Source organism: Plectropomus leopardus, chromosome 19 (genome assembly GCF_026936395.1).
Source record: "Plectropomus leopardus strain MGB_pleo_1.0 chromosome 19, ASM2693639v1, whole genome shotgun sequence".
Taxonomy (NCBI): domain Eukaryota; kingdom Metazoa; phylum Chordata; class Actinopteri; order Perciformes; family Serranidae; genus Plectropomus; species Plectropomus leopardus.
In genome coordinates, this window is record NC_142194.1 from 18,465,936 (window position 1) to 18,478,233 (window position 12,298).

General features: G+C 37.9%; 1 protein-coding gene across 1 annotated transcript; it reads left to right on the forward strand.

The window, feature by feature from the left end:
• The first annotated feature begins 204 nt into the window (after positions 1-204).
• pdpk1b (3-phosphoinositide dependent protein kinase 1b) lies at positions 205-12,276 on the forward strand. The gene is made up of 14 exons (XM_042507939.2): positions 205-397; positions 3,227-3,517; positions 3,736-3,778; positions 3,899-4,036; positions 4,179-4,323; positions 4,435-4,532; positions 4,674-4,749; positions 4,872-4,940; positions 5,177-5,273; positions 5,448-5,621; positions 6,639-6,856; positions 7,073-7,130; positions 8,831-8,983; positions 9,938-12,276. Exons 1-14 carry the CDS (start codon positions 374-376, stop codon positions 10,049-10,051), a joined length of 1,698 nt encoding a protein of 565 aa, XP_042363873.1. The 5' UTR covers positions 205-373; the 3' UTR covers positions 10,052-12,276.
• The last annotated feature ends 22 nt before the right edge of the window (positions 12,277-12,298 follow it).

Here is a 12,298-nt window from a genome sequence, read left to right on the forward strand (position 1 = left end):
GACCTGTAGGCTTCTTCACAAAAGTTGAAGTAGTTTGAGGAGTTAAAATGCTATAAAAAGACCTGTAATTTACACAAACGTTGCTACAATGCATCATGGTCAATCTAAAACAGACCGGCGCAAAGATAGTTTGAGGGCCACGTTAACTGTGGTTTTTGAATATCAACAACTGACTCAGTCCGTATCAGCAAGATGAAGTTCAGGAGGTTGTAAATGTGGCGAGGGGGGCGGACACAGCGGGACTCTCCTCTGCTGTCCTGCGGTAACATTGTTGTGGAACGACGTCACAGCTCGAAAATGAAGGCGCAGAGGCAGCCATTACTGGAGCTTCTCTAATTATTTTATTCCAAATAAATACTCGTGGAAAACTCCCATGGCAAGAGCTACAAGTCAGCTGGTGAGTGTTGCAACTTTAACACGAATAACAGCTCGAAGCCGGTGCTCAAAATGTACAGTGTGGCGGCTGTTTGACAACAAATAGTTACGTCGGGCCTTCATTTGAAGAGCGGTGCTAGCCGCAAAAGATCGTTTAACATTACGACTCACTAGCAACGTTAGCTCGCTAATGTTGGCTAACACAACACCTAATGTTTGCTACGTTAATCAGGGTTGTTCAACTCCTGGTTTGATTCACAATCAAAGCTTTTTCGAGTTACTCTGTGTTGGTTTAGCATTTACTAACGGTTGCTGCTAGTTTTAAAGGATGTATGACCATTCCCCCTTGGTCTCTAGCGTTATCTGTTGGCTGACGTTAGCTAAACATGTTCGCGCTTTCCAACGATGCTCCTGCTTGCTAGCAGGCTAACATTAGCTTTATTGCGTCCCACCTTTGGTTATAAGATAGCTTTTTAAGGTTAACATATTGTAGTTCGATTGTCAACCCATTAAACTTCAGATTTTGTTAGTAATGTCGGCACACTAACTTTAAACGTCGTCCAGCACCGTTACGTGAAAATGGTGTAAGGTTTTGAAGTTACTCATGTTACCTGGCTTGCTAACGTTAGCTAATTGACTGGCTGTTAGCGTTAAGTTTATAACTCGCTGTCAGTGATGGCCGGCATTATTTGACAAGGCAGCAGGAGCTAACGTTAGCTTGCTAGCAGGCGTTAGTTAGCACAGAAAGTTCACACAGGCCTGCTGTTGCCCAAGTACTCAGGCTTATGTTAACGTTAGCTGACGTTTTCTATCAACCATTACATGGTTGACTTATATAAATTGGTCAGTAGATAGTTGTATGACCAGTTGGCAATCTTACAGTGAAGTCCGGATAAGGCAGCTAAATGGCCACACCTTGGTTTTGAATGAGAAGAAGCTAGGCCAACTGTTCTAACTGAGTTGTAAGCTGAACAACATCTGCACTAAATGTTACAGTTAAAAATAACTAACATTGGTACAGGCACCAAACACCCAACTGTTTGTTAGAAAGCACAGTCTGACACTGCATGTTATCTATGAGTCTTCATCAATCAGATCTATGAATTTGAGTGCTTTTAATTTGATAAACCCACTTAAAAAAAAAAAAAAAAACTAAATTAAAAGAACTCAAGTTAAAGTAATTTAAAACGGTTCAAATCCTGTACAAAGTTAAAAACTCAACTACTACTCATATCCAAAAGTTGTTTCAAATGAAAGGAAATCTGCATGATTTGAGGGGTAATTTTTATGTTCAAGAAACAGTGAGTACTAACGCAAAATAGCATTGTATTACAGCCAAAGGGGTTAATTTATAGAACAGCTGTAGTGTGGAATTGAAAAGATGTAGAATATTTAACGAATTTAAACACGTTTTTAAAAACAACACATCAAAGTTAAAATGGGCATAGTAAGAGAGAACAGAAGATAGATAGGTTGCTTTTGATAGTGTGACTTTATTTGTATTGATGTGTGTTTTTGTTCTGTAATGTGTGCGTGTGTTTATTTCGATTGATCTGTTCATGTTTTGTCTTAGTTCTTGCTTGATTTGATAGTGGTATGTAAGGTGAATATTGAGGCAGAAATTGGGAGTACAATTATGTTTAATTAAAAAAAATTAAAATTGAAAAAGGGGATATGATCTGATCAGTATTCCCTTCCTCCTACTCTTGTAGGACATAAAACACTTATGTTGTTTACTGAATATGCTCAGTGGACATTCTGGTGTTGTATTTCTTACTTATATTTATTTTATTCCCCCATTTTATTTGGCATGTTTGAAATGAAGATCGAAACTAACTTATGTTAACTAGCCAGTCATTTGCTGGGTTTCTCATCAGTATTTGTTTGTGCTAGCTACCATGTCAATTTGATCATGTGCATACACATTTGTTATGTTTAGTGCAGTTGACACATGAAAGCAGTAACTTTGATATAGCTTTTACAACTTTAACTGGAGGGGGGACCACCAGGATCATAAGCGGCTTCTCCAATAGTCGTTTACTGTCCTTATTAATTTTAGACTTTGCTCCTCAAGTGGTCTCACTTTAAATTGTTTAAGTTATGATATACTACCTAGAGTTTTAGATGCAGTTAATTTAAGTTGGCAACCTTTTTAATATAATTGTCCATATCCTCTAAGCCCCATCCCATCTAGTCTTGGATATATATTTGCTAGAATAGGTTGGGTGATTGCTTGTTTTGTAAGACATTATTTTGATTTCAATAATACAGTCTGACGGACCAGAAATGCAACAAATCGAATTTAACAAACTGTATTTATTGATATGAACAGATCCACATATCTCTTTTTTTGTGCTATATGCCTATTTTGTTAAATCTTTAAGGAGGATTTCAAAAAATAAATTATGATGCAAGCAATTTTAAAATCTGTTTGCTCACAAAACTATGGGGGAAATTCCCAGTTCAAATGACAACAACTGAACAGCAAAACATGACCTTGTCCATAAACATTTTTTTTTTTTAATGCAAATCGATATTGGAGGAAGTTCTCACTATTGTTCTTATTATCATTATATTGTTATGTGTTCCTAGCATTTCTCGTTACTAGATATGGTTGGCCTAAGGTTGCTACCATACTGATTGTTACTCACAATGAAGGTATGATTCACACATTTTTAGTAGTAGTTTTTGACCACATTAAAAGGTAAATTTGACAGTTAGAGACTTGGTCTCACATAATTCTCAAGAGATGCATGATGATCTATTTAAACCACAAGAAGACGTGGCTTTTTAAAATACAGATTTCACCCTGCTAACTGATATATTTTCAATGTTCCCTCTCCTGTTCCAGTATGATGTTGTGCCCATTCAGCCCAGCGTTGTCATCTGTTCCTGCTCGCATCCATCAATGGTAAGAAACCACCCTGACTCCTGCTCGCCACTTGCTATCCCAGGCGCAAGCAGTAGCCACTGTCCCAGCATGGAGGGCTCAGCCTCAGAGGCCCGTGCTGTAGGAGCGTCTGCCAGCAGCCAGGGCTCAGACCTCCGCACACAGCCGGCCGTCCAAGCCACTCAGCCACGCAAGAAGAAGGCAGAGGACTTCAAATTTGGCAAGATACTGGGAGAGGGCTCCTTCTCAACGGTATGTAACTTGCATTCCACTTAGCTTTTGAATTATACCTGGGTAGATGTTGCTACATGCTAGCATTCTTTTGATTAATGTACTTGGATGAGTCATCCTGAGTTCATTTGAGGGGAATTGGCAAAACAGGCCCTAAGAGTTACAAGATTTGCTTACAAGTCTGACAAGAAACTAACATGCTGTGATGTTATTTTCTTTTTCTGTTCTTTTATCTTAAGGTTGTCCTGGCAAGAGAGCAGGTAACAGGGAAAGAATATGCAAGTAAGTATTAATGCACTAGCTTTTGGTGAATGACATGAATTACACTTTATTATCAAGATTAAAATGTTGCTGGTTGTATTTTTACGATTCTATCCTTAACTTTTCTTTTCTGTTCTCCAGTTAAGATTTTAGAGAAGCGCCATATTATGAAGGAGAACAAAACCCAGTACGTGAAAAGAGAAAGGGATTTGATGTCAAATCTAGATCACCCATTCTTCGTCAAGCTCTACTTCACATTTCAAGATGATGAGAAGTTGTGTATCCTTCAACAAGTTTGTCAAGGCATGTGGTATATTAACAACCCGACAGCTGTTTTGTTTCTTATGTGTCAAATCATACGTGGTGTTTTTTAACAATTGATTTCTAACAGTCACAGTGCTCCTTAACTAGCTTTTCATAGATTTTGGTCTCAGCTACGCAAAGAATGGAGAGCTCCTGAAATACATTCGCAAAATTGGTTCTTTTGATGAGACCTGTACTAGATTCTACTCAGCTGAAATAGTTTGTGCTCTAGAATACTTACACAATAAGGGGATAATACACAGGTAAGACTTTCTGTTTGTTTTATATATTTTTGCCTTTTTTGTTATATGATTTTCAGATCCTGCTTAGTGTTTGTTTTCCCCTTAAATTACAACTGGTTTGTCTTATTTCAGAGATCTCAAACCAGAGAATATTCTTCTGAGTGAAGATATGCACATTCAGATAACAGATTTTGGGACGGCAAAACAGTTATCATCAGACAGTAAACAAGGTACAACCACAATCCCGATTTTGCTTGTACTTCTCTGTGTAAAGTATAACAATTGTATTAGTGATACACATGTAGGGTTTTACTTTCTGTGAGCAGTATGAAGTTACTCGTGTTTTTACCATTTTTTGCATTGTTTGGCAGCGAGAGCAAACTCCTTTGTTGGGACAGCGCAGTATGTGTCTCCAGAGCTGCTAACAGAGAAATCTGCCTGCAAGAGGTATGAGGTTCGGTCATCATACAGCTGATACTTACTCTAGTCTTTGTTTCGTTTACATGTTTGTCAGATAAGGGTGGTATCACATTTGTAATATTCTTCTTTTATATTTTTTCCATGTTAAGCTCTGACCTCTGGGCCTTGGGATGTATTATCTATCAGCTGGTGGCTGGTTTACCACCATTCAGAGCTGGGTAAGTAATAATGGGATGGTTTCACAACTCAGTTTTTGTCATTATTTCATGCTTCGGTAATAGCTGATTATGTTGTATTTTAATATTTTACTGTTACTGAAGCACATTACTGTTAAATGTTATTTAAGTGCAAAAAATGCTCGGCATGAAAACAGCCTTGCTCTAGTGATATTACTCGAGCAAACATTTCTCTAAGGCTCTCTCTTTTTATTCTTCTTGTATTTCATGTGCTGTAGAAACGAGTACCTAATATTCCAGAAGATAATAAAGCTGGAGTATGAATTCCCAGAGAAATTCTTCCCCAAAGCCAAGGATCTTGTCAGACAGCTTTTGGTAGGTCATCAAGAACCATGACTCATATATTTAAGATACAATAAACTGTAACTGATATCTGTGGGGACATTAATTTTGTGTATTTGGTGGTCAGCTGGTGTTGGTTATTTACAGGGCAGTGCTTTTCGAGTAAATGGAAACACATGTCGCATCTGTCTCTGTTTTTTCCCTCAGTCACTGGACCCTTCCAAGCGGATTGGGTGCGAAGAGATGGGAGGGTACGACCCTTTGAGGCGGCACCCCTTCTTCGAGACCATCTACTGGAGTGACCTACACCTACAGACACCCCCCAAGCTCACCCCCTACCTGCCAGCAATGTCTGAGGATGATGAGGACTGCTATGGAAATGTAAGACATTTTATCACAGTCCAGGGGCCAGATGTACGGAACTCTGTTTACATTCACAACAAAAATTGTGTGGATGCACAAAGGCCGAAATATATACATATGCATTCTTAAAGGTAGAATCATGAAGACGTGTGTGCATTCGGTTCTGCTAAAAATCTCAGTTACCATGGTACTGGGTGCATGGGCACAAGCCTTATTTCCACGCTCACAGTTCATAAATGGCTGCAGAAAGGCCCTGAAACATGAGTTTGCATACTGACACATGTGCCTCTCCACCATTCATTAAACCTGTCTGGCAGAGTGAAATACAGTAAAATAAGAGTATTTCACCAACTGCGTTGCATCAGGGAGGTTCTTCAACAGTGCCAAAGCAATTGTCATTAGGCAATACGCATGGCTGTGGATATTTGTGGGGTCCACACCACTAATTCATCAAATGTCTGCCGATCATTTCTGCGCTGAAATCTCAATCATCATCATTATTATTAAATGTCAGAAGGTCAATCAATCATTCAGAGCTCTCATGTGAAAACTAACTTGACAAACTTCTTCACATGATAAAATTAAACCGTTACCAACAGTGAGATGAACTCAAATAAAAATAATGCTGAAATGCATCACTCATAAGATTAACTTTGTAAATGCACCTTTGCCATTTTACATAACGCTGGGTAAGCTGCGGAAAAAAAAGAAAATCAGTGAGGTTTGCAAACAACCTTAAGACATTGTTTTCCACCTTTAAACTTATATTTAATCTCCTTATATTACTCGCAACTATCTCAGCTAAAACTGTGTGTACGCCTACTATAAGAAATGCGTGAGGTGCGCACATTCTCACAGTACACACATTAATTCATCTGGCCCGTGTCTTTCTTTTTGTTTTTGGCCATGGATTACTCGGGAACACTTGGGTGTGATACCTTGTTGAAAAATCAGTTTTCCCAAACACTGAACAAACCACAAATCTGCAGCCAAACACTGCAAAACTTTTCTCCACTGTCTCATTTCTGATCTCAGTACGATGACCTCCTGAGCCAGTTCAGCAACATGCAGGTGGCCCAGTCCAGCTCATCACACTCCCTGTCGCCACATGAATCCACGCCCCCACAGAGGTCCAGCAGCAACATTGAGCAGTACATCCACGACCTGGACAATAACTCTTTTGAGCTGGACCTGCAGTTCACTGAAGAGGAGAAGCAGTTATTGCTGGACAAACAGACCACTGGAAACCCCTGGTAAACCCTCTCCAGTGTTTCCACCTCGTCAGCCTGTTAATCTGCGTGCTTTAGAACTGTTGCTGTTCATTGTTTAATTTAAATCTCAGTCATTCTTGGAGTAAAGTCTTGCTCATGTCCCAGAGATTTGGAACAAAGTTAGATTATAATGTTAATTTGTTTAGGGAAAAAAATCATGAAATGGAGTGGGTGTAATCTGCTGTTGCTTATTTACAGGCACCAGTTTGTGGAGAACAACCTGATCCTGAAGATGGGCCCAGTGGATAAACGAAAGGTTTGTGACTTCTAGGCAATATAATTGACCTTTTTACCTTATATTTATTGATGTATATTTATCATATATTTTAAATAAATTTTTGTTGAAACCTTTTTAAGCCAAACCTTATTATAGGTTCCCATGGTCATGGCAAACCTGGGAAGGTCATGGAATTTAAAATCATGTTTTCCATGGCTGGGAAAATTACAGATTTATTTATTGTTTTGTTTTGTTTTTTGCAACTTTTTACATGTTATTTTAATTGTCATCACGCCATCTCATGTATCTTACTCATTACATAGCTCATGTATTGATGTCATTTCTTTTTTAATGAAAAAATATGTGAGTAGGCGTGTTGCCCAATTGTGTGGCAAGAATGGCAAACAGTCAATATATAATGATAAATACAGATAGATAATAGCAGTTACTATACAGGTTTAAATCTTTAAGGTGTTGTAATTTTGAAATTGCAGAAAATATCTCATTTTTTATTTTAAATTCTGCCTTCTATATTTTATAGTTATATTTATAGTATATTTTTTTTCTTCATAATTTCAACCTCCCTGTACAGCAATAGAGAGCTAAGAAAAAAAGGTGTAATTGGTAAAATCCTTAAAAGTTTTGGATAAGTCATGGGATTTTGTTGTATCGGATTAAATTAATTGTTATAGTAATATTCCGAGGATAATTATCCACATAATGTAACATAACTGCAAATGTATTTTCAGTAGCTGTTGATGTTATGTAGCTCTAATTTGCACCCATGTGTGATGTTTGGTTTACCATCATGTGCATTTCTTTATTTTCTTCCTGCATTCCTTCTCTCCTTGAATGTGTGCCGGCCACCTGGAAGTATGTCTGAGTAGAGTTTGAGATATGTTTGAATAAGAGAAAATATTGTTAAGACAGTTTAATTTAACATGTTGGTTGTTGAATCCCAACATACCTATGCTATACCCCACTTAAAGTTGCAACAGTGCAAGTTTGTTCATGGTAAGTTAACCCTCTTTGAAAGTATCTCAGTATAGGCTATTACACAAGTAGTATTATTTTTTACTATTTACAGTTACAGTTGGCCTTAAACAAATGAAAATAGAAGTGTTTTTAGTTGGACAACATTTATGTCAGTTGAAACTCGAGACTCGAGATTTTTTGGTTATGGAGTTATGTGTGAAAAGGTAGTCGAGGGAAAGGAGATGCAAATTAGCATGAGAGATTTTCTTTTTGATAGCATTTTTTTTTTCAATTTCATTGAATAGTAAATGTACACTGTATAATAACCATTAAGTGTAATACCATGGTATACCTTAAAAGCAGTATATCACTGCAACCCTGGCCAATTCTACTTTGTAATTGTACTCCGTTTCTGAGATGGAGCATTGTCTGTGTTGTACATCGTGAAAGGTCATGAAGATTTTGTTAAGGGTCCTTAAAAGTCATGGAAAAGTTTTTAGATTTTGGCCATGAAAATGTGTTCGAGCCCTGTGGATAGTTTTCAGCCAGATAGACTATACAGTATCTGTCTTTGAACTAAAAAATAAAGAGGGTTTCTAGTTAAGGTTGGCTCGGCATAAATGAAGTCACCTTCCATGATATTGTGCTGACTACTAGTGTAAGAAGTGAAGGGGAATTCCCTGCCATGCTGAGGAAAGTCATTGGCCTAATAGCCCCCTCTGTTGGTGAACTAATGTCTTGAGACGTGTGGCATTCCATTGCAGGGTCTGTTTGCTAGACGGAGACAGCTGCTTCTCACTGAAGGACCACACCTGTACTACGTAGATCCTGTAAACAAGGTCCTGAAAGGGGAGATTCCTTGGTCCCTAGAGCTACGCCCTGAGGCCAAGAACTTCAAAACCTTCTTTGTTCATACGGTACATGACTTTTTATTTCCAGTGTTGGGAAGGTTACTATTAAGATTTAATAGGTTACAGTTGACTAGTTACCCTGTTAAAAATGTGACTGCAATAGGTTATGTTAATATTTTAATTACTTATTTGATTATTTTTAGATTACTTTTCTAACAAATGTTTTAAACAGGACAATAAATCAAAAAAGACCTATAAACAGAAGTGCATAAATGTTACACTCAAATTTGACTTAGAGGCTTTGCTGACCCGTGTTGTCCAAAAATATGCCAAAAGAAGGCATTCCTGCACAGTGAAAAGATGTGAAGCAACAGAATTAACGTTTATTCAACATGTAAACATATTTACTGAACTTTTTTATTTTCATATGTTATATATTTCTAATCATCAACATTTTGATTGGTGACTATTATTTAATTATGTTATTTTCTCAGCAACTGTAACTGATTTACATTTACATACACTGATTTACTGAATTACATGTATTTTGTAATTTAGTTAATGTAACTAGTTACTCCTCAACACTGTTTATTTCTGATGTCTGTCCAGCTGCTTGTTACAGGGTTACCATGGATTCTAAAGAAGTCTCATCGGACATTAAATTCATTAATCAAAAAACAAAGCCTTAATTGTTATTAAGATTTCTTAAATTAATCGATATAATAAACCCCCAAACATATATTTTTAATTTACCTAATGCCTTTCACATTAAAGAGGCCAAAAAGTCATGTTTTATGTAACAATAAATATGTGGGCAAGTTGTCCCTTTCCCTACATAACAGGTGTTGGTTCATGTTTTTTTTTCTTAAATTTGGCATCAAAAATGTGTTAAAGAGTCTTAAATCTAACTTGCCTGAAGCTGTAGATCCCCTGATGTTAGTACTTGCCCTCTGATTAGAATGTCTCCTTATATGTGGTTAACTTTTTAATTTCTTTTTTTTTTTCTTCTTTCCTGTGCAGCCTAACCGAACATACTATTTGATGGACCCCAGCGGAAATGCTGACAGATGGTGCAAGAAGATCCAGGAAGTGTGGAGAAAGATCTATCAAAAGCACCAAAACCCTGGCCTATAGGAGCACAGTTCCTCCTGTGGCCACTCCTCTTTAGCTCTGAGGCCAATCACTGAGCAGAGTAACACCCTCTTTAGTGCCCTTCATCACCGCAATGTAAACAAACTCTTAGAGACGCTGGCATCTAGACCTTGTTTGTTTTCCTGAGTAGAACCATGGGAAAAATACAACTTTGGATTCAGGGTTGCTTTGCTTGTTCTTTGTGCTCTCTGTGAGGCTTCTATTGCATTTTTCCATGTATGGATGATAAGACTGCCACCATGCACATCTGCTTTTTGTACATTCTGCAGGGGGGGAAGAGAGGGGCAAGCTTGTCCTGTAGAGCGACACAAGCTTGGGTACCGCTAGGACTATCTCAAACGCAAGGACTGGTTTCCTGCTTCAATGATAGCATAACACAAAATCTTAGCTTTTGTGATCGGAGCCTATCCTGATATCTTAATTAAACCATATCCTAATCCTACATCGTACGTGCAAGCTGTAGTCAGGCCCCACTTCTAGAGCATATACTCCATAGTTGTAACAGATACTGTAAGCTGATTCAGTCTCACACGTTTACCAAACTCAAATCCTATATTTTTGTCAGAGCCCAAATGTTCCCACGATATTTGAGTTTGTTTTGTTTTGTTTTGTTTTTAAGTCTCTTGGTACTTGCTTATTGCAGTCCAATTAAGGTCTCGATGTAACAAAGCAGAGTGCCGGTCTGCAGTGAGACATGGGTCTGAATCAGTCTCTGTATAAGTGTGAGCCTTCCATAGCTGTTACTGAGGATGTATTGCTAACAGGGGGCGGGTAAACATGCCACTAGCTTGTACTTCCTAATCATAACTTGCTTATCTTTCCTGCATGGCCAGTTTTGTAGCTCAGCCTTGTCCGCTTCTCTCTCCCAGGGCACTGGAGATATAGTTTATTCAAGTTTAAAGGTGGGTATTTTTGACTGCATTGGCAACCATAGCGAATATTATTGGATGATTTGGCTGTTCTGTACCATTCACTGGCTATTTCTTTGTGGTGTGAGTTCTTCAATTTCTTTTTTTCGGTGGGATAGTCGGCTCACCTTAAGTACGTCCTATTGAAAACTAAATCTTATGTGCTGACCACCCCATGCTGAACAGAAAACCTTCATCAACAGTGATACATACACATACTATCATTCTCCGAAGCAATCACAGTAAAGCTGTTGTCCCCCGGACAAGATGGCAGAACTGCCTCATCGGGCTCATTTAGCCCATCTTTTTTTTTTTGTTTTGTTTTCATTCTGACGTTTGGCCCAATAGAAATTAAAGCGATTGATTTAACTTGTGCTCTTGTTTTAGCAATATGTATTATCATAATGCTTTTAATTTTTGACATAATACCTTAAGGTCCTTTCCAAAGGTCCTCTTCCTTCAGCTGAGTCTGTGTGTGCAGTGTGTGACTGGAGTATAGGTGAATAGGACCCTCTGGCCCTGGGGCCCGGGGCTCGATGTGGTTGGATGTCAGTTAAAAGATATCTATCTGATCCAAATAACCGATGAAATTGCTGTATCTGTCTATAAAGTTGAGGAAAACACCAGAGAAGTGTTTTTCCTCTAGTTAGAAAAATTGTTCGAATCAAGTCGATGGCAGTCGGTTACATTGTGTATGGAAAACTCTACCTGGCTTGTAACTGACTAGAACTGTGATGTACAGATGATGTATTATTAAAATCTGAAGCAAGTAATGCAATGATATTAGGATACAGTTTTTGTATTTTTATTCTTGTATAAGGTTATTTGATGGCTATTGTTTAGCCTCTAGTTCATTCTGTGTTATTTAAATTCTAATATATGAATCATATTTGGATTGAAGTCATGTTCAGGGGCCATGTTGTGTATGTATTGAGATGTAAAGCCTTTGAATGTGAATAATTATTGTAAACTATAATATTTTACAGCTTTTTTCTTACTATATCATACATTTTCTATTTGCTCAGTGATTTAATCATATTCTGATAATTTAATGAATCTGTTCATTCTCTCTCTGATTATTTGTGCGCTAGGTCAGTAGATGTTGAATGATGAATTTTCCACTTAATGCTTGGTAGTCCAGTAATTAAAGCATGTAGGGATTTAGGCATACAAATAAAGCCACGTGTCCTGTCTTCTGTTAACAACCACAGTCATGACACAGTGAAAGCAGCAGCATTCAGTGGCAATGGCATCTCACATTTTGCAGCATGTAAATAAAGTACCGGCCCGTTATCAGTGTTTTTGTGTCGTGGAAATTACT

What these genes read in the sequence shown, in the direction of transcription:
- pdpk1b (XM_042507939.2), top strand. Translation starts at nt 374, where the DNA reads ATGGCAAGAGCTACAAGTCAGCTG. An exon ending in CAAGAGCTACAAGTCAGCTG is followed by an intron (nt 398 to 3,226) that starts GTGAGTGTTGCA and finishes CTCCTGTTCCAG; the next exon opens with TATGATGTTGTGCCCATTCA. An exon ending in GAGAGGGCTCCTTCTCAACG is followed by an intron (nt 3,518 to 3,735) that starts GTATGTAACTTG and finishes TTTTATCTTAAG; the next exon opens with GTTGTCCTGGCAAGAGAGCA.